This window comes from Camelus bactrianus, chromosome 3 (assembly GCF_048773025.1).
Source record: "Camelus bactrianus isolate YW-2024 breed Bactrian camel chromosome 3, ASM4877302v1, whole genome shotgun sequence".
In the NCBI taxonomy this organism is placed as follows: Eukaryota; Metazoa; Chordata; class Mammalia; order Artiodactyla; family Camelidae; genus Camelus; species Camelus bactrianus.
In genome coordinates, this window is record NC_133541.1 from 31,874,467 (window position 1) to 31,894,484 (window position 20,018).

The 20,018-nt window shown below is 39.2% G+C and overlaps 1 protein-coding gene across 3 annotated transcripts; it reads right to left on the reverse strand.

The window, feature by feature from the left end:
* Positions 1-596: 596 nt before the first annotated feature.
* HMGCS1 (3-hydroxy-3-methylglutaryl-CoA synthase 1) lies at positions 597-19,220 on the reverse strand. Of its 3 annotated transcripts, none has more exons than XM_010966319.3 (11): positions 19,068-19,210; positions 14,150-14,210; positions 8,571-9,028; positions 8,121-8,246; positions 7,429-7,593; positions 6,205-6,370; positions 5,229-5,399; positions 4,652-4,758; positions 3,698-3,823; positions 3,319-3,482; positions 597-2,366 (listed from the first exon to the last, which is right to left on the reverse strand). In XM_010966319.3, the coding sequence occupies exons 3-11, from the start codon at positions 9,016-9,018 to the stop codon at positions 2,277-2,279; spliced, it is 1,563 nt and encodes a 520-aa protein (XP_010964621.1). In that variant the 5' UTR covers positions 9,019-9,028; positions 14,150-14,210; positions 19,068-19,210; the 3' UTR covers positions 597-2,276. The 3 variants fall into 3 exon arrangements, with proteins under 3 accessions (XP_010964621.1, XP_010964620.1, XP_010964622.1); XM_010966318.3 differs by lacking the exon at positions 19,068-19,210 and adding an exon at positions 14,597-14,670; XM_010966320.3 differs by lacking the exon at positions 14,150-14,210 and having other exon boundaries at positions 19,068-19,220.
* Positions 19,221-20,018: the final 798 nt, after the last annotated feature.

The following is a 20,018-nucleotide window of genomic DNA, read 5'->3' on the forward strand; positions in this document are numbered from 1 at the left end:
GTACCAGAAAATCTGGTTTAATTCCTAATTCATACAATCCTAAGAGCTGATAGGGACTGAGATTATCTAGTCCAATATTACTGCCAATGCAAAAATTCTCTCTGTAAAACCTCTGGGAGCACCAGTGCCCTGTGACCCTTAGGCTGGAGGCGCAAGATGATTTAGGCAGTTCTATATTGGCTATAAAACTTGCTTTTAATGTTTAATTGCCAACTCTTTATCTTAGGTTGCTTTTAGGAAAACACAGCAACTCTCTTCACAAATATTTATGGCAAAATTTATACATGCTTACCACTCAACTTGTGAATTAATTTCTATGTTTGAAGTATAAGAATAAATTATCCATATAAATTCCTTCATACTAGACAAATAGCTCCTTCACGGCAAGACCATATCTTGTAAATCTTTATTTCTGACTTAGGCAGAGTACCTTGTTCACATCAGGTTTTCGAATTTCTGTTGAATGATGAATGAATGAGTTAGTGAATTAATGAACCGGAATGAAATGAATGCCTATATTTTAAAATACACTATTAGCTGATTCCTTGCTTAAACTATTAAATCAGGAGGGAAAAAGAATACTCAAATATCTGAAATATTTCTCTAAAACTTTATTCAAAGTTATTCACCTCACTGTTAATAAGGTGTATGGTTAATGCTCTGTGCCAGTATTACTAGGTCTGCCCATTGCCGGCAATGGACTGTGAGAAAACCCATTTCCTGACACCCAAAAGTTAAATTACTCTCTTCAAAACATACCAAACTCCCAATACTTGCAAAAGTATTACATGCACCATTTTCCCATCAATCTTTAAATCTGAGCTTACATTATTAATCTACATCAGTAGATGTTAAAATGAAGTCATTTTAACAAATTATGACTGTACAAAACACCACCAGTTAATATTAGACAAAGATTATTTTACAAACACTACATTACAGATTACCTCGCAATCTGAAACATTTCATTTCATATTTGTGGAAGTTTATTTTAGATAACTGAAACTTCACAGAATTTAACAGCAAATAAAGTTTAAAAAAATTTAATTCTGTACATTAGTTCCAACTATCTCTATTTTACAATCTATAAGGCTCATGTCATAGATCAGCACCAGAAAGATCTACAAAACTGTCTAATCAATCATCTTATTCATCCCATGTGATAGTTTTTGTTGGTTTTTCTAAGATGAAAGTCTAAGAAAATGCTTTATGAATCCTACCTCCAGACCTTGAAGCGGAATACTTTTTGGCTGGTCATACTACGTAAAAACTTGGGTTGTACCTTTTAATCTTCATTGAACAGATACAAAAACAAAAAAAGAAAAGAATACTTACAACATGAATTTAGCTTGTCAGTCTTTAAGCTGAATTTATAATACTTAGGCATCAGAAATAACCTAATAATGCCCTGCCCCTATCCTTCCTTTTGTTTAAAATTTTTAAAAGGCAGCCAGAAAAATGTTTTGTTTATGCTTCAAAAGGTGCAAAGAAGGACTGCAACAACAAACTTCCTCATATACAGCTCCAATAACATCTCAATGTTATTCAGCAAAATACACCTTGAAATGAGTCAGGAGCAGACCTAGAGCTACATCCACAGTTCCCAAAGGTACCGTGTTTTCTGTAACAGACATCTGCTCAATGCTAGCATCTCTCTGTTCTCAGAAGTCACTACTGGCCTGGATTAAAAGCAACAGTTTCCAGAACCAGTGTTACCATCCCCAACTGTTCTCTCTCTTCAGAATTTATAAATTTTAGAAAAAGAGTATGTTTGTCTTGCCATTTTCAAACAGAGTTCGTGCATATCACATTAAGACCATATTCCCTAAACTAGAAACTTTTTTCAAAAACCATAGGAACTTTCAGTAATCTTGTTTGTTCAAAGTATAAAATTCTTACATGTTAAAAAAAAATTAAAATTAGAGACAAGTACTTCTGCTTTTTTTTGCCAGAAGCACACGATTCATCACACCACATTTAAAAATTAAGCTTCATGCATACAAATGGCCAGAGAGGTATGAAGTTTTACAGAGCCCTTAACATCATTCGTGTACATTAAGCGCTGGCTAGACCACAATAGGAAGCGTGTTATTAGCAAATTGAGCAAAGAGACTTTCCCGAGAACACGATAGTTTTCCAGGCTCCATGTCAGTCACATAAAAATTTAAGCAACATGTAATCCTCTAAAATTGTCCCCAGACATCCCATCCTGCAACTGTTCCCATAGATCCCCCAACCCAGCCCCACGCTGACGTCTTCCACCTCATGGGAGTATCTCAGTGCTCCCCGTTACTGATGACAGCTGCTTCTGGTTCTGCTGCTGTTGCAGGGAGTCTTGGCACTTTCTTAGCAGGACTTGGAATATGCTAAAATCGAAAGAAAAAAGTCGTTGCCTCTTATGGATCTTTCAGGAAGAGTCATGGTGCTAATTCAAGTTCTAATAGAAAAACTGAGAGAGGACAACTTTGGAGAGGTTTATGCTAAATATACATTCTGTATAACCTTTCATGGAGGGAACTATGTATCAATTCTTTACCTTATGCTGAGCTTATATATTATTATCCCTGTAGCAAGAGAGCGCAAGGCCACAGAGACCCACCATACACAGTACTTCTTATGTCTTGCATTTGCAACTCAAACACTTATGGCTTAACTTGTTACCCCAAGAAGCAGGACTATTCAGTTAGCAAGTTTGTGATCAGTAGATAAGATAAATAACTTTAAGGTTTTTAAGTTCTCAGTTTGAAGCCTGGCTTAAGCCATCAAGAATCCTGATCAAGTCATTTAACTTCTTTGAGCCTCATCTCTAAAATGGGCAAAGTATCACTTACCTCAGGGTAGTTTTGATAAGGATTAAGTTAGAAAAGGTAAAAAGTGGCCGGCACGTAATAGAATTTGTATCACAGCTATTAGTGCTCCTTCCTGACAACCTGGAGACAGGTTAGACAACGAATGCCCTGAGAGAAGAGATGTGAGGGGCTTAATGAGCCGCTGCCTCTACTTCATCTCTCACCAAGACACATACCACAAGTGAGCCTTCTCTCCAGATCCATTTTCCTTTAAATTCTAGTATTATTAATAAAACCTAATATTTACGGTGCACTTTAAAAATCCTAATTTAAATGCAAGCCACTTTATATAATTGGAAAATGGCACAGCTGCAATCTCATCTCAGAGTCCCGGCTCTGAATTACTCTGCTTTACTGACATTCCTTTAAGATGCTGAATCTCAGTTAGGTCCCCAAAGCCCTGGGATCTGGGGATGGAAATTCCCTACCCTGTCAATGCCCAAGACCAAACACAATGAGCTGTATCTACCTCAGCTGCTGTGCTTGAATGCACGAGTCCTACCCCTTCATCCAAAGTGTCATCATTCAGAGAGGGGCGCCGAGCGTAAGTCCTTCTGTGCTTTTCATCCACTCGAACTAGGTACCACGTTCCTTCAAAGAGCGAATCAACTGAACTCTGGGGAATATAGTTGCCTAAAGAAAAGGCAGAGAATATGAAAAATTAGTCATGACATACAACTCATCTGGTAATAAAACTAAAGAAGTTGCATATTCCCTACAATTTGCACCAACATCAGGTATGTACTGAATAGATATCTGGACATCCTTATCTTATATGTAACATGTTTAATATTATTATAGCCCTTCAACAGGCTTTTGGGTGTATATTAACAATTTAATCTTTTTACCCAAGTGATGAGTGTCTTCTCTGAGCTTCATGTTTTCAGCAAAGACATCTGGTGCCACACAAGTTCTTGAGTCAAGCCTTGATTTGAGATCACATAAACTTGCTATTATTTTATCAAGAGCAGACCCTAAAATAGTAAATAATTCCAACATTAAAAGACTAAAAATAGCATGCCTCAAAGCCTAAACAAAACATTGCCAAATGGAAAAACAACTTCATTCCTTTTAGAACTACTGGCTATTGTTTTAGTTAAAAGATAAGATGTTATTTATTTGGCACAGCTTCCTATGACCTCTGATTGTACGTCTGTTCAGTATCAGCCAGTAGACAAGTTAGGAAGTAGCTGGGATTTGAAACTATAAATAACATAATAGTTTTAGAGTAATGTCAAGTCTTCCACCAGTTTTTCTCCATATTGCTTCTTCCTGCTCAGGGAAGGCACCAGATTGTCCTTAAGTACAGCCAAGACCATACCCTATAAACATTAGGTAACTTAGTAAACAACCAAACCAACAAGAAATGACTTGGTATTATTCACTCAGGATCAGACTCGGTCATCAGTGCGAAGTCTCAAAAGCTGCCTGCGTTAAACTGATTTGCTTCCTTTCCCTACCTACATTCCCTGGCTACACATGCTTAAAAAATGAGATAAATGATAAAATAAAATTACTTGCCAAAGACGGTAAAGTCAAGCACTATGCCATAAAAAAAAATTAAGCTGATTATGTATTTTTTCTGACTTGGAAGGAGGGAAACAAGACATTCTGACTGAGACATAATCCTGCCCTTTATCCAGTTAAGGCAGATTTTTAAAGAGTACATTGAAAGAAGCATGAAGATTAAAATGTTGTAATGAACTACAGGACAGATTCAAGTGCTCACTTGAGAAGCCTGCTCAGTCAACCTTACCACAGTAAGTTATCAAGACACTGTTACTGAAAGACTCAGCATTTACCTGGCGTGGCATCTTGTGTAACTTTGAGGGAGTACAGGGTGGCAGCCAAACCAGAGCCATAAGAGAACACGCCAATCCTCTTTCCCGCCAGCTGCTGAGGTGAGTACCTGTGCAGGAGGAGAAAAAGCTATTAAAAAGTTCAACTGATCCTTCTACAATGGGTGGAAAACCATCAGTTGGAATAAAATTCATCTCAAGCCCAGGGATCTAACCTATAGCTTGACTATTACAGTAAGCAGACTGAAAACAAGAGTTCTCATCTCTCTGGGAATGATGGGTGTATGAAAGTTTTGCCATAAAATAAGGTAGTTTGTCAACTGGGGATTTACGGTTCAACTGTAGGTCAAGAATAGTAAGACCATGAGAACAGCAGCCAGGAAAGCTAGTATAAAATTAAATACTCTGGAATAACTGTAGCCTCACCCCGTATGTTCTTCAAGTCAACAGACAATAGGCTAGAGAACCTGGAAATAAAATATCATTCTGCAGCCTGCCACCAACATGCCCAACACCAGATCTGGTCTTTGAAATCTACATCTCCAAACAAGGGGAGTAAGCCGCTGAAATTTATACTCACTGTGCAAGAATAGAAGCAAGGGAACCATATACTGAAGATGTATACATATTTCCATTTTGATTTGACACAAGCAAAGATGCCTTTGTTTTCTGATTAAAGAGTTCTGAACTAGCCTTCATAAATGCCTTTTCCACATCTCTATCAAAGTAGGTATCTTCTAATTTAACATCCCTGAAAGATTTAGAAAAAAGACAATCTTACAGTGCTCAAAGGCTACATTTTTATTCTTTACTTAGTGGACCTAACTAATATTCTAACCATAAATGTATATAATTTGTTTTCCCATTTATTAAAAGCCAAGTAGCAGTTAATTGCTAGGAAAGACGTAACAGTTGTACACATATGATCTTTTTTCCTGAAAGTTTTTTATAATCAAGTTAAGACAAGTCAATTCTAATAGGCTAATTATCCACTAAAGATCTGTCATCATCAAACACTATACTACTATTTCAAGTCCACAATAATGTCTATTTAGTTAGAAAAATCATGATATTACAGGAGCCAAGTCTTAAAAAGTTGAACAGAATTTTATCAGATAGAGAAGGGACACAGGAAAGAAGAAACAATGACTTTAACAGGCACAGCATGCTAAGGAGCCCTAAAAGTGGGGAAAGTATGGAAGGAGTATAAATGTAGGCTTCAGCAGTGGCTGAATGCAGGGTTGACACGGGCACGGGGCTCGGGAGAGGCTGAGGAAAGAGCTAAGAGGCTGTCGTATAAATAGAGGCACTGTGGGGCTGCAGTATCCTGGTGACAAAGGGAATGGATCTAAAAGGAGGGAATCAGAAAATCTGGGTAGAAATGACTAAAGAATCATGTAGGTAAGCTACCACTTTCTGGGACTCACTGATGAGATAAATAGGTTAGACAAGATGCTTACTTTTGACTCTAAAATTTTCACGTCTGTACAAACAGTGGTCTAACATATAAAAAACACTCTCACAAAGAAGGAAAAAAAAATCTTAACTCCTCTTACCCAAAGGCTTCTAGGCCACTATAGATACTATTTTTATCTCTGTTCTGGTCATTAAGGAAGTCATTCAGCAACATCCGTGCTAGAGATTTCTGAACCAGTTTACAATAGGGTGAGTGGAAGATCATGAAACCAAAGTCATTCAAGGTGAAATCTTTATCATTTCCCTCTGAAAGAGAAACCCAAATAAATTATGAAATTCATTTAAGCCACTAACTTTTAAAGTTTGATTTTAGAACAGGACTAGGATGCTTTAGTATCTTTAAGCAGCAACAAAAAATACTCTGTATAATGAAGTATTTCTATGGTTTAAAATGCTTATCAAAAAGACATCCAGAGATAGAACCCATTAATGGGTTGTGTAATCAGTTTAGTGGGTCAGGGCAAGTACATATTTTTAAATGAAACAGTAGAGTAGAAAACAGCAAACTGCATAACCCGCAACATGGGCAGGTAATTTCAGGACCCTTCTGTTTCAGTTTAACTGCACATAAAATGTAAAGTGCACTTCTTACTGTGCATCCCGATAAAAAGACAGAAAATTACTGTACTGTTTTAAACAGTACATTTTAAATGTACTGTACTAAACAGTACATTTTACATACTGCAAGAATGCTTCTTATCCAGAGCCATTATGTTTCCTAACATGTGTTATTGAATAACCCTCTCTTAAAACCTCTATAAAGCAAAGTTGGATGATGGAAAAAGCATACTTTATACGATACTGTGTGTTTTAATAGCATTAATTCAAATACTGTCCTTTTTAGTATCTCGAAAACATTCTCAGAGTTAAACATGGAGATTGATGATGACACTAAAAAAGCAAGTATGAATTGACAGGTCTGATGCAAACAGACCATGAGGGGAGGGGGATCACTTCAGTAATTTACTCTCTGGATCACAGCTATAAATTAAAACCTTGTGAAAATACTTCTCTCAGAATAGGAACAAAATTCAAGTTATTTTCTTTTTGCCTACTTTTAATTTTCTCACTAGGGGTAATTCAACCTAAGTATTTCTACAGAAATATACCTCATTTCCAAAGCTTACCTGTTCTCCTAAATAACACAGTCCCAGAAACTATGGGAAAACTGCTGTTTGGTGGGTGAGGAAGAAATGGTTAAAGGACACTAATGAGGGATGCCCACAAAGCAGTTTCTCACTAGAGACACTCAGTTACACTGCCCTCAACAGATACCAAAACCAAGGAAAGGAGATAAAACCTACCTTTCTGCCACCGGGCATGGATCTTCTTGCGGTAGACAGAATAGCAGCGGTCTAATGCACTGAGGTAACACTGTATGGAGAGTTTTCCATCTACTATAGGATATTCAGACAGCATATCAGGCTTGTAAAAGTCATAGGCATGTTGCATATGTGTTCCACGAAGTCCTATTAGAACAAAAAAGGAAGATGTCCATGTATTTCTGCTTCTCGATTTACATTAATAAGCATATTGCATTATCTGGGAACTTTGCTTAAATCTAGTCAACCCACTACTTGCAGAATAGAAATCACAAGGTGAAACCAATATGTAATGGAAACCTAACAGTAGCCACGGACAGACCTAAGACTCCTTTGATAGACAACATCTCATGCAAGTTTCACACACCTAACTGGGAGATCACAATTGCTCTACTGAACAGGAAAAAATAAATCACTGTACAACCAAGGGCAAGTTACTTCTTCCAGTTATTACCTAAACCCTACTTCAACCCATTTTACTCCCCTGTGAAATGGGGGTGACATCACTTACCTTGTACAACTGCTATGAAGCCGAAATACAAGAACAAACGTAACGCACTTAGCAGGCAGTGCCTGCGTTTAATGAACACTGACCGAGAACTAGTTTCTATTTTTATTTTCAAATTTCTCAGCATATCGTGCAATTAAAAAAAAATACTTCCTCAAACACTCACCTCGTTCAAAAATTAAAGGAGCATTTGGCCCAATTAGCATAGCAACAGCTCCAACTCCACCCGTAGGTCTAGCATTTCCTGTGGCATATACAGCAATATCCCCTGCAACTACCAGGGCATACCGTCCTGAAAAATATTTTTTTGTTAGTATACAAGAAGGTGAGCAACGCTTTAAATATCATACATATAAACTGAATCTGTTATATTTTCCCAGAATATCCTTTCCCTATCTTTGGTAAAGAAAAAAATACTCTGACTGAATTTTGATAATTTTGTCCTACATGATAAAGACAACCAGTTCATAATTCAGATAAACTGAAAGTCACAGCTATCTTTCTGAACATATTCAAACAAGCATAACTGGTAAGTCTGCATATGGCATTAATTAAAAGGTCATTTGGGCCTAATTCATCTGCAAGAAGAGTTTCTTTGGAATAACGTGTAACATACCATCCCAAGAGCTGGACTCGATCCAGTTGACAGCATTGAAGACAGCAGCTGTGCCTCCATAGCACGCATTAGTCGTGTCTATCCCTTCTATGTCTGTATTCCCAGACTCCTCAAAGAGCTGCATCAGATTAGTCTTCACTGACTTTGATTTGTCGATGATCGTCTCTGTTCCAACTTCTAGCCGCCCAATGCAATCATAAGAAAGGCTATTTCTCTCCATAAGATTCTGAACCACAGTCATGCAAAGAGAGTTGATATCTTCTCTATCCGTGCAGAAGCCCATCTTGGCCTGGCCCAAGCCAATAGTATACTTTCCAGCATCTACACCATCGTATTTTTCCAACTCTGCTTGATCAACATATTGAGAAGGAAAATAGATCTCAAGGGCAACAATTCCCACATCTTTTGGCCAGCAGGCTTCTGCATTCAAAGGAAGTGACCCAGGCATGATGAAAGAACTTTAGAAAGAAAAACAGGAAAAAAACATTGTTTTAGGTTATAGGTTACAGATTGTCAAGTTCAAACTTGAAAAATCATCATTGAGAGTTCAATTATCACCTGAAATATTAGTTTAATTTCTAAGTTTAGCGTATTTTACTTAGGGCAGTCAATTTTAATATGTGGAAGTAGCAATTATAGTATGAATGGACTACTATTATTTAAAATTATCTTTTAGAAAGGCTTGAACTTCATTCAAAACCAGTTATCTTTAGACTTAAAATATGATTATTAGAGGTAAAGAAAACTCAGTTAAGGTTCTTATATGTTGTAAAGAACTATAAGATAAAATACAATGACAATATAGTAATATGGCCCACAAATCAAAATTCAAGTACTTGAGCTATTCCTGGATGCTCAAAAAGTTTAAATAAGTCATTCATTCACCACAAGTATATTGACTATGCACAGCTACTGACTTTATGGGACTCTAAGACTGTTAGCTCAAACAATATTGCATTCTTCATTGATCTAACAATCCCAGTAAGTAGGAAAACCATACTACAGGAGTCTATCAAGCCAATCTATACAAGACTCCTGCTATTATAATCCTACCCTTCCAAAGAACCCCCAACCCAGAACCCAAATGATTAAAATTTTAAGAAAAGACAACAAATTCCCAGACCCGCCTTGGGTCAAATACCAATATTCTATACTTTCTATAGCTATTGTATAGGTGATAAATGATTATAAAGCCACAAGGTATCATCACTTAGCTCCTAAATCTGAGCTGATTTGAAAACAGGTAAGCCACATACTATTTGTGTGGCATCTTAGATAACACCTCTTAAAACCACCTATTCCTTTTTTTTTAATTGAGTTATAGTCAGTTTACAATGTTGTGTCAATTTCCAGTGTAGAGCACAATTTTTCAGTCATACATGAATATACATATATTCATTTTCACATTCTTTTTCACCGTGAGCTACCACAAGATCTTGTATATATTTCCCTGTGCTATACAGTATAAACTTGTTTATCTATTCTATATATACCTGTCAGTATCTACCAATTTCATATTCCCAGTCTGTCCCTTCCCACCCCCATCCCCCCAGCAACCACAAGTTTGTATTCTATGTCTATGAGTCTGTTTCTGTTTAATATTTAAGTTCATTTGACGTCTTTTTTTTTAAGATTCCACATATGAGTAAAGCACTAAAAAAGGTGGACTGTTGCCAACATTAAATTTTCCGTAGTGTCTAGATTCATTTACCAACAGTAAAAAATATGTGCTAGCCACTCATGCTAGCCACTCAGGACTGTTGCTATGTGTCTTTGGGCAAGTCAAATAACCTATCAGAGCCTTTTGAGGTTGTATTAATCAGAAAAAAACTACTCTAGATATTTCTAAAAGAGGAGAATTTAACACAGGGAAGTGGTTATAAACTTGTCGGCCAGGCTAGAGGAGCACAAAGGCGTAAAGTGGTTACTCAGACGCCATGGGCTCACACTCTCAACTGAGGCCGTTGGAGCCCCCAGTACCAGCACCTCCACTGCTGAGCCAGAGCCCCTCGCTCCCACTGCTGCTGCCACTGACGAAAGGCAAACCCTGTATTACGTTGTTTGTCCTCTGCCCCTCTGCAGAATCTGGTGTAGTATTAGGTATAATGAAATTACAGATGATTGCCATAGTGAGTTGTTAATTATTGGTATCTTAAGAAAAATATCTAAGGCAGAGAAGCTGTCCTTAAATCATGAAATCTCCCCTTAGCCTATAGGTCATCAAGATATGAGTATATTAAAACCTGAAAAATAAGCGCCTAGAAATAATCACAAAATCTGCATTAAAGGTCTTAAAGGATACCAGTTGAATCTTCCTTCTACATACAACATTCTTACTCATTTCTTTCATTTATCCAAACAATGACAACATGTTACATGCCAAACATTTGGGATAAGTTTAATAGGAGATAATCCTTGCCCTTTCAAATATTCCCTGTCCTGTGGGATGGTAAGCTACAAACACATAATAATAAAAGTGAGACAACAGAGACAGTCATGCTCTGTTATGGAGAACCACCTAACCCAGACAGGGGAAGGAGCGGGAAGAAAGGCTTCTTGGTTACTGATGCCTGACCTGCATCTTAGGAAGAGTAGGAGAAATCAGTAAAGCTCTGCAGAAGCAGATGGTGGTAGAAGATTTCATAGGACAGACAGCACAAACAAAGGTACACCACAAGGAACTGTGAAAAGTTATACTAATTTGCTGAAGTGAAATGTGGGCCCAGTGAGTAGATCAGGTAAGCAGTAAGTCAGGAGAACTAGCTAAGGGTCGGGTCACAAAGGTTCTAATATGCTGATGCTAGCTTTAACTTCATCATGAAAACAGTAAGAAGCCACCAGAGTTTTAAACAATAACATGGTCATATTAGTGTTCAGATCAGTGTTTTTCCAACTCTGGAATCAATTTAATGGGTGGCAAACAATATCTTTTAAAAATGAAATAAAAGAAAATACCAGATTGCATGGCACATGGTAAATACAAGAATTTTTTCATGAAAATTTTGTTTCAATTATTCACAAATGTCCTGGGTCGCAATATAAAGTGGATTCCTCTTTTTTTTAAATATATATATATATTTTGGTGGGAGTAGTTAATTAGGGTTATTTATTTACTTATTTATTTTTAGAGGAGGTACCAGGGATTGAACCTAGGACCTTGTGCATGCTAAGCATGCACTCTACTAGTTGAGCCATACCCTCCCCCATAAAGTGAATTTCTTACTGAGGGTTACAGTCAGAAAAGGGTGAGAGTCATCATTTTATACAGTCACTGGTGCTGTGTAGAGAATGGATCTGAGTTAGGAAGCTGATACAGAAGTCCAATGAGACACAGGTCATAAACTAGAGCAATTACTACATGAAGAGTAAAGAAACAGCTTCAAAAACATATGGAAGCAGAAAATTGGCAGAAATTGTGATGGTAGGAATAAAATGAAGCGTTTCGGATGACTCCCAGATTTCTAGCCTCCACTGTGTTATTACTCAACAGAATCACTGTCAGATACACTAAGTGAATAGAGAAGCACTTCTGTACTTTGTTCTCTTTCCCCTCTTCCATGCAAACCCATCAACTTTATGATAATCTAAACTTTGCTTCACTGAAGTTGAAATGAAGACATAAAGGGACTGTTGCTAGGCAGCTTCTAAGTATATAGAAAAATTAAATGAAGTCCTCTCCACAGTCCACAGAAAAGAACTCTACAACTGGTGTTAAAAACAAAAACCAGTCCCTATGCTTGTAAGAACCCTCCCATAGACGGCCTTTAAGTCACCAAAGCAGAGACAGTAGGATTAACCAACTCCCAGCCATTCCCACAAGGTTACCCTTTATATTCTTTCCAAATCTTCAAATTGCTCTAAACATGTCGAGGACACTAATTTTCCCTGCCTGGTCCAACAGCTTGCTATGCTGTTGGAAATAAAATGGACAAATACATATCTTCTGAAGGTAGAAATCCAGTTTATGAAAAGCCATGAAGCAAGGCTTTAATTCCAGAATTAATCCATATTTAGCAGAATCTAACTAGCTCTGACCAGTTCTTATTATATTATACTCACTAAATAAGGTATAATTCTGTTGTTTTAAGACTCTTGGAGAGAAAATGGGGGGGGGGGGGGGACGTAGCTAAACTAAAATAACCCACCCCTATCAAGTTGAAAGTGAATCATGATTCTGATCTTGGTGTGGAAAAAAATTTTACATTGTCGAACTGTGTCAATACTGCTCATTCCCTGAGGGGTTTTGACAGACAAGGTATTTTCATTGCATTCTTGATAAAACATCATCTAATTTGACATATTCACCTTTTAGTTGAAATTGAGGGAGAGTGAGAAAAGAAGGAAGACAGGAAAATTAATACAGAGAAGTAATTGCCTCCATAGTATTTCAAACAACAGAAAGTTTGATATAGTTTGAGATCTACAATATTTATTTTTAACTGTCCTATTAAGTGTGTGCTCTTACGTTGTCCTCTCAAATGCTCTCTGAAGCAAGCCAGATATAAATTAGAAAAAGAAAAAAAAAGGCAAGCTAAAGATCTGAAATGTTCACATTATAGTATTATATTCCAGTTAATTCACTATTCTAAATTAGATCACAAAAAAATTTCTAAAAATACAGTTTTAAAGTCTGACAGTTTAGAAAATTACCTGTGTATATTTTTAATCTTTTGCTGATAAAAAGATTCTTCATGATTTTTCAGAACACTGTATTGACAACTTAAAAAACAATCTGAGCAGGATACTGGGAATTCTGTATTTACAATAAAAAGACGTAAATTTTCTTTTTAAATTTCATTTTTACAATGGAGAAGAAAGGTACACTTTTACCACAGAACTCTGAACCTTCGAAAGCTATCTTTCAACAAGTACCAACAGAAGACTCATGTCTGTTCTCCTAAAGTGAAAGCTCACCCCCTCTGGTGGACAAAAGGAGCGCCAGGTCCTATTTCCAGAGTCGGCAAAGCAAGATAATATGGAAGCCTACACACTACTTGGTGCATGGTAGAAGCTAAATGTTGAATCAATGAAATCTTACTATTCTTCTAATCTAAAATCAGTAACAACCACAGGAAATCATAAAATTGAAGCATAAAAAAGCAGAATCGTAAGAGGAGCTCCATGGTAATAGGAGAAAGGAACAGCAACCAAATTATTGGTTCAAAACCATTTGTAACCACTGTCCAATCTTACACAATTATAAACATTAATCCATAGCCCAGATAGATATCTTTTGAAGCTATAATTCAAAAAGCACCATTGGCACATAAGCTTATCTGTTATTGTTTCCTATTAAGCAGTTTATACGGTTACATTTTATTATCTAAATTTTTTCTTTTATGAGCAAACACTAATTGTTAATATTAGTTTCCAGATTTTAAACATTAGTCTAATAAACACAAAATTAGTCTCCTGAAGCATTATGGCAGTAACTAATATTTAAAGATAAGATATAATCCTATAATGGGTTTTAAGAATGTGTGGCGCACACAAATGGCTATTTGCCCTAGGATAAAAATTAAATTTCCCATCCACTGGAAAGGAACGCTTTCTTTTAGCAGCATGACAGGATGCCATACCTGTGAGAGGGATAAAGAGCTGCAGTCTCCAGGTCTGTCACTCTGTTTCCTCCTTCAGGCACTAGGAATTTCAAATAAGAACCTCTTTTAAAGTCATAAACCACCAAATTCAAATAATGACTCCAATTCAAATGAGCTAAAGTAAACACTTCCTTGTCCAATTACATTATGTAGAACAAAATTTGGCTTTGCTTAGAAAAAATGGTATTTGAAGCTTATAAAACTTTTCCCCCTTTATTTCATTAAGCTCTTACAGTGGTAGGTTCAGTCCTGGTAATGAACTGACATAAGTAGTTCCTATCACTGATGTAGGTTTTAAACCAGGTATGATACTGGAAGAGTGGTAGTATTCCACCCCCCACTAAATCTGGGTTTTCAAGAACTGGAGGAAAGGAATATAAATAAGTTGTACTGGGCTAACAAAATTTCTGGAGTTAAGAGACTTACACATTCAAGAGCTTGCTCTGCACTTAGGAGCTGGTGGCTTTAACAACAATTTGTGCCTCTTTGAGCTTCAATTTCTTCATCTGTAAAATGGAGCTAATACCTGCCCTCCTGGCTCATTGTGAAGGACAGTTAAGGAGATAAAATATGTGAATAATGCTTTGTGATATAAAGCACCAATACAGACTGTTATTCTAGCTCTTAAGTGTTTTTCAAGGAAAATATGTTATCTTTCTCACAAGACCCGATTATCTTCATTTTTTAATTTTATGCTCCTCGTTTGCAACGTGGTCACTTTCACCTGCCCCAATCTCTTAGAAAGTGATTTTCCCCATAGTGCTTGTATAAAAAGGTAAATATTTGATATCAAGGCCAAGCAGCATTAAGCTTTATCATCATTTAAATTATGTAGTAAACAATATGGGAAGATGACTTTGGAGCATTTTCCTCAGCCCATCTGTTTTGAAGGGTTGTTACTTGAGACAATAGTTCCTGTTTAACAAACACAATTACCTTTGCTCTCTAATAGGTGGCAAATATAGCATCTGCCCTTGCCTGATTAACTGGAGACTTTTCTCAGATGCTGTTTAGCAAAGCTTTACATCTTTTATACGCTTAGATCATTTAAGAGTTTATAGACTTAGTTCCTTTTACTTCGTAAGTTTACTCTCCCGACCTCCATAAATTGATCCTGAGTTTTGTGGGGAAAGATAAGACTCTTATATTCCAAAAACCCTCTTTGATTACAGGATGATATATACATTTTGAGAAAATAACCATTTAATTTTTGTTCTTTATTGCCTTAAATTATGTTTTCTGTAATCTGCAAATTAAGCATGTCATGGGGACCAAATCTCACTAGCAGGGGAGAAACCTAATTCCCTCTTCTCGTAAATGTTGAGACTATCTAAATAACTTAGTAATATTTCTTCTTGAAACCATGTGTGGATATGCATTTGACACTACTTCATCCAGGAAATGTCTCCTGAACTGTCAATATTCCCTCTTTCAATTTTGATTATTTAAACTGGGGAGGGGAAAAGGCATGGGGAGAGCGGGAGGGAGAGAGGGATTGGCGGGGAGGGAGAAAGAGAGTGGGAACAAAAGAAAGCAAAGAAAGACATGAATTAAAAGGAAGATTCAGAGGACTGCCATGCTACTTAAACTCTCAGGAGAAAGAGAGGCCTGGAGTCCAGGAAAGGAAACGGAGACAATAAACGCTGCTGTGGGGAAGAGTCATTCAGAAAGGGATTAGGCTTTCCATTCTCTGCAGTTGCAAGGAGGGTTCTCTATGCTGACTACAACAGCACGGCCAAAGTCACAAGCAGGTCGTCAGCTTTTTCTAAAGCAGGTCTTTTCAGCGCAAGTGATGGAGGGAAGAAGCGTGGGTCAGGAAGCAGCTAATGGACCGCGAGAGGCTGGGCAGGTTACCAGGAAGCGTGTTTGGAGATCCTGAGCTGAAATATAGGCATCTGGAGTTTGGCAAAACTGAAGAATGAGACTACCTAGGGCCAACCAACTTGCTCCAGGGGGCTATTCAGTGATCTAACTCCTCCTCCTGGCTCCCTTGTTCACCCAGTATACATTCTGGTACAGGGTAAAAGAGCAGCTACCTGCCAAGAAAGCAAGGAATCCTGTTTGACTGAAAATGAGCTGGCAACCTTTTCTGTTAGGAGCGAGTAAGCAAAACTACCACACCTGTACAACTCCGGTCTAGTTCCCTGAGTAAAAAACATGGACATCTCTACCTCCCCCCAGAGTTACTGGCCTGCTTATGAGAAATTCTGCTCGTATTTCAAGGTCCTCTTCTCAACTACCTCTTCCAGGAAGGCTTCCTAGAGTTTTCTAATCAGGGCCCTGCACTCCTACAGCACATGTCATGCACACCAACACCAAAGTCTCATATTCTACTCACAATGGAAAACTAGTTATGGGCAGTCTTCTTAATCATACTGGATTCCTAGACTCCTGTTGGGAGAAGGGCAGTATTTTGATTCTTTTGAAGACCTTGGAGTAAAGGGCACACATTTGCCATTTTCTAAGGTGCTGAATTTGCAATTGTAATAATTAGAGGACAAATCTTTTAGCTTCAAGGACTCATAACAGCTCTCATTAGTAAATTCTTTTTGCTATCACTTTCAAGATGAGCTGCACCACCAAATAGTGTCCAGAAGTTGAAAAAAAATTGACTTTCTACTGCTGCTGTTCAAAGCAAATGGTAGGTTTGCACTGTTCCCTGAAAACATAAGGAATTCAAGAGGAATCAGAAGAGAACACTTGTCAGTCTTACAATCATTTCCGCATGCACACATCCCTAACCACACACCCTGCAGATCAAGACTGGGAGCTTTGAAAGATTAGCTTTTCTTCTACTGGTCTTACTACCCTGTTAACAGACAGAAAGTGAGCATCACCACAAGCCAAACATTAGGATGAATAGATTATTAAGAATTGAGTCCTACCACCCCACCATTAGATTGGGTAACATGTTTTTAATCTATACCACCTTTTTGAGAAACAAAAACATCACACCCTTCCATGATATTTGGTTTTTTAATAATCCAACATAAAATTATAGGACTCTAAATTCCTTTCCAAATGAAACTAAATAGAGATTCTGATACACAATCCATCAAGCTCCTCTATCCACAGTCCCAGTGTATCTCCCCACATTCAGTTCCACTGGATTACTATTTTAAATAATGTTGCAGTACCTAGGAAACACACAGTATATCAATATCAGGGTCTTGTATTTTCTGGCAGAAAAGCTGCCTAAAATCTCAAAACCAATCCCACAGTTAAGAGAAACAAGGTGTAAAAGCCCCTGGAGGAATATTTAAAAAAAAAAAACCCAAAACAAAATCAGAAACAGGGCCCATAATTAGCCTAACGGATGACATGGGCTTCTATGGCCCCAAACATAATATCCACTTAACTCTCCCCATTGCAGACACCTTCTGGGGTTACTGACTAAACTAGAACTGATTAAAGGGCAAATTTACACACTTAGAAAAGAGAGACCTACAAAGGTTAGACCCACAGAACAGACAATCTTTATATTCTCCCATAAGTTACGCTATCCCTGCCTTCCTTATCCACACAACAACTGAAATTTTAAAACTAAAGAACACAAACTGCTTAGATGTCTCAAGCTGCAAAGAACCTTGTGGCACAGATACACGTTAAGGACTTTCGATTTGCCTTCTAACAGAATCTGTGCAATAGAAGTCCAAACTCCACCTCTGAAGGAAACATCCGTTAACTATAGGAACACTTCCATTTGTCCTAATTTTGTCATTTATCTTGCCATTGTTTTTCATGATTCATCCCTGAAACAGAGTAAATGTTAACGTAGCAGCAGCCAGAAAACATCATCCTACTGCAGCAGGTTGGCAAGAGCATCAGCAGGTGGGAAGAGCTGCAGCAAAGGTGTGCAAAGAAGCCTGTGATGCACTAAACCAAGGCCACGGGGCAAGCATGACAAACAGGGACTGCCTCATATTACCTGTTGTCCAAATCTCTCCTCCAGAGAGAGTCAGAATAATCCTTTCTCTACCACTGGTCAAGGCAGGACACACACTTTTCAAAGACTCCATATACTTAGCTTTGAAATGTCCTTGGCTTAACCCAAAACCTATTGTGTGTGAAGACTGTCTGAGTGCCTGCCCATTACATCATCGTATCAAGTCAGCCTAGTCCTGAAGCTGTTAGCAGGACAGACGGGTATTATTTCAGAACACCGTTTTTTGTTCTTCGTTTGTTTTTTAACGAGCATTAAAAATATGGAGGCGGACAGGTGGGAGGCAAGAACCTGTGATATTTGAAGCAAGCACAGATCCAAGCAGTCAAGAGCCCAACTACTCAACCAGGATAAATCAGAGCTGTTAATACTGCTAATACTTTCGCACCTGGGCTGGGGAGGAAGAGTAATGCTGCCCACCTCCCTTCCTACCAGCAACTCTATGTGTGGCAGGAGGACACACCCCCTTGCCAACCTACTAACCTCCATCCAAGTGTGATCTCCATTCTTCATCGTCCACCCTCACGCCAAGGCTCCGGGAACGTCCTGGCAGCCCAGCTCCTTTCTCGTCCCCTTCATGTGCCCCCTGCCTCCATCCTCTCAAGGTGGTCACAGCCACTCCCCTGGCACCTCCAGCTCCTGCTGACTATGTCATCAGAACCCCAGCCCTCAAAGCCCTCTTGCCTTCTCCCGTCTGCGACTTGCCTGCCCACACCAGTGGCCCTGGCCCCGCCTCAGACCCGCGGCAGTCGTCCTCAGGTCCTGGCAGGGGAGGCCCCGCACGGCAACAGCTCACGGCGCCCCATCCTCCCGGGCCAGGTCCACGCCTCAGCCCTGACCCGGACGGAGCCAGTGCTCCTTCGGGCCTAGTCAAGGACACCGGCTCCGCCCGGCCCTCACCCGGCCCGCGGGGCCTCAGCAGCCCAGTTCTCCTCCTCCATGCGGGACACTTACCCAAATATGACCGGGCGGTGGCCGCTGAATGGGAACGACCAACGAAGGAGCAGTACGCGGTGCCTCCCCTCAGCCACCAGCTTTATAGCCGCTGACCCACCCGACACCGGCACGGCCGGGAGCCGGTGGGAGGCGGGACAGTGGCTTCAGCAGCCAATCGCGGCCGGCAGAGTAGCCCGTTAGTGCCCGCCCCCAGTCCAACTTCCACCAATCCGAGAGAAACTAGAGGCGGGCACTCGCTGGAGTTTTCCCTCGTGGCTGGAAGGGCGGGAGGAGGGGCGGGGACAAAATCGGAGGGCCGAGGTAGTGGGGTGAGAGAGTGACGTGCGGTGGCCCGAGAGCCGGCCTACCAATGACACAGCGGCAAGAGACGGCGAGAGCGAACGGGAGCGGAGTGAGAGGTTCTCCGGCCAATCGGAGCCCAGCGAGGGGGGATGCGAGCCAATGAGGCCTCCGCGTCCCACCACTGGGGAGAGATGGTCAAGTGTGGGAGGCAAATTGGTCCCCGCTGGAGAGTCCGTCAGGTTGCCGAGCAACCAGAGCTAGGATTCACCTGTAAGATTTATGAAATACTTGATTTAAATTCAATCTTAACGTTTTCTAGTTTCTCAGAGCAGCCAGTGCGCGTGCATTACAAGTTGGAGCAGAATATGTCACCAAGAATTTGTAAATTTGTAAATATTCTAAATACCAGATTTGCAAATACTGAGTACTGTCACCTCTATACAAAACTACTTTGACTTTTTAAGAGATTATTATTGGGACAATTCTTACTAACTAAACCTAAAGCATGATGGTTTGGCGTTAGACACCAGTGAGGAGGGTAAGGGGTCTTGCCTAAGCAGGAAGTTGGTCCAGATTCTAGGATTTTTGTCAGCACATACACTTTGAGGGAAGGGGCTCCATCTAGCCCATTCCCCAGTGTATCTTCTGAGCTTGATGTGTGTCGCT

What these genes read in the sequence shown, in the direction of transcription:
- HMGCS1 (XM_010966318.3), bottom strand. An exon ending in GCTCTTTATCCCTCTCACAG is followed by an intron (nt 9,029 to 14,149) that starts GTATGGCATCCT and finishes TTCTTTCTAAAG; the next exon opens with TTCTTTCATCATGCCTGGGT. An exon ending in CGAGTCCAGCTCTTGGGATG is followed by an intron (nt 8,247 to 8,570) that starts GTATGTTACACG and finishes AATATTTTTCAG; the next exon opens with GACGGTATGCCCTGGTAGTT.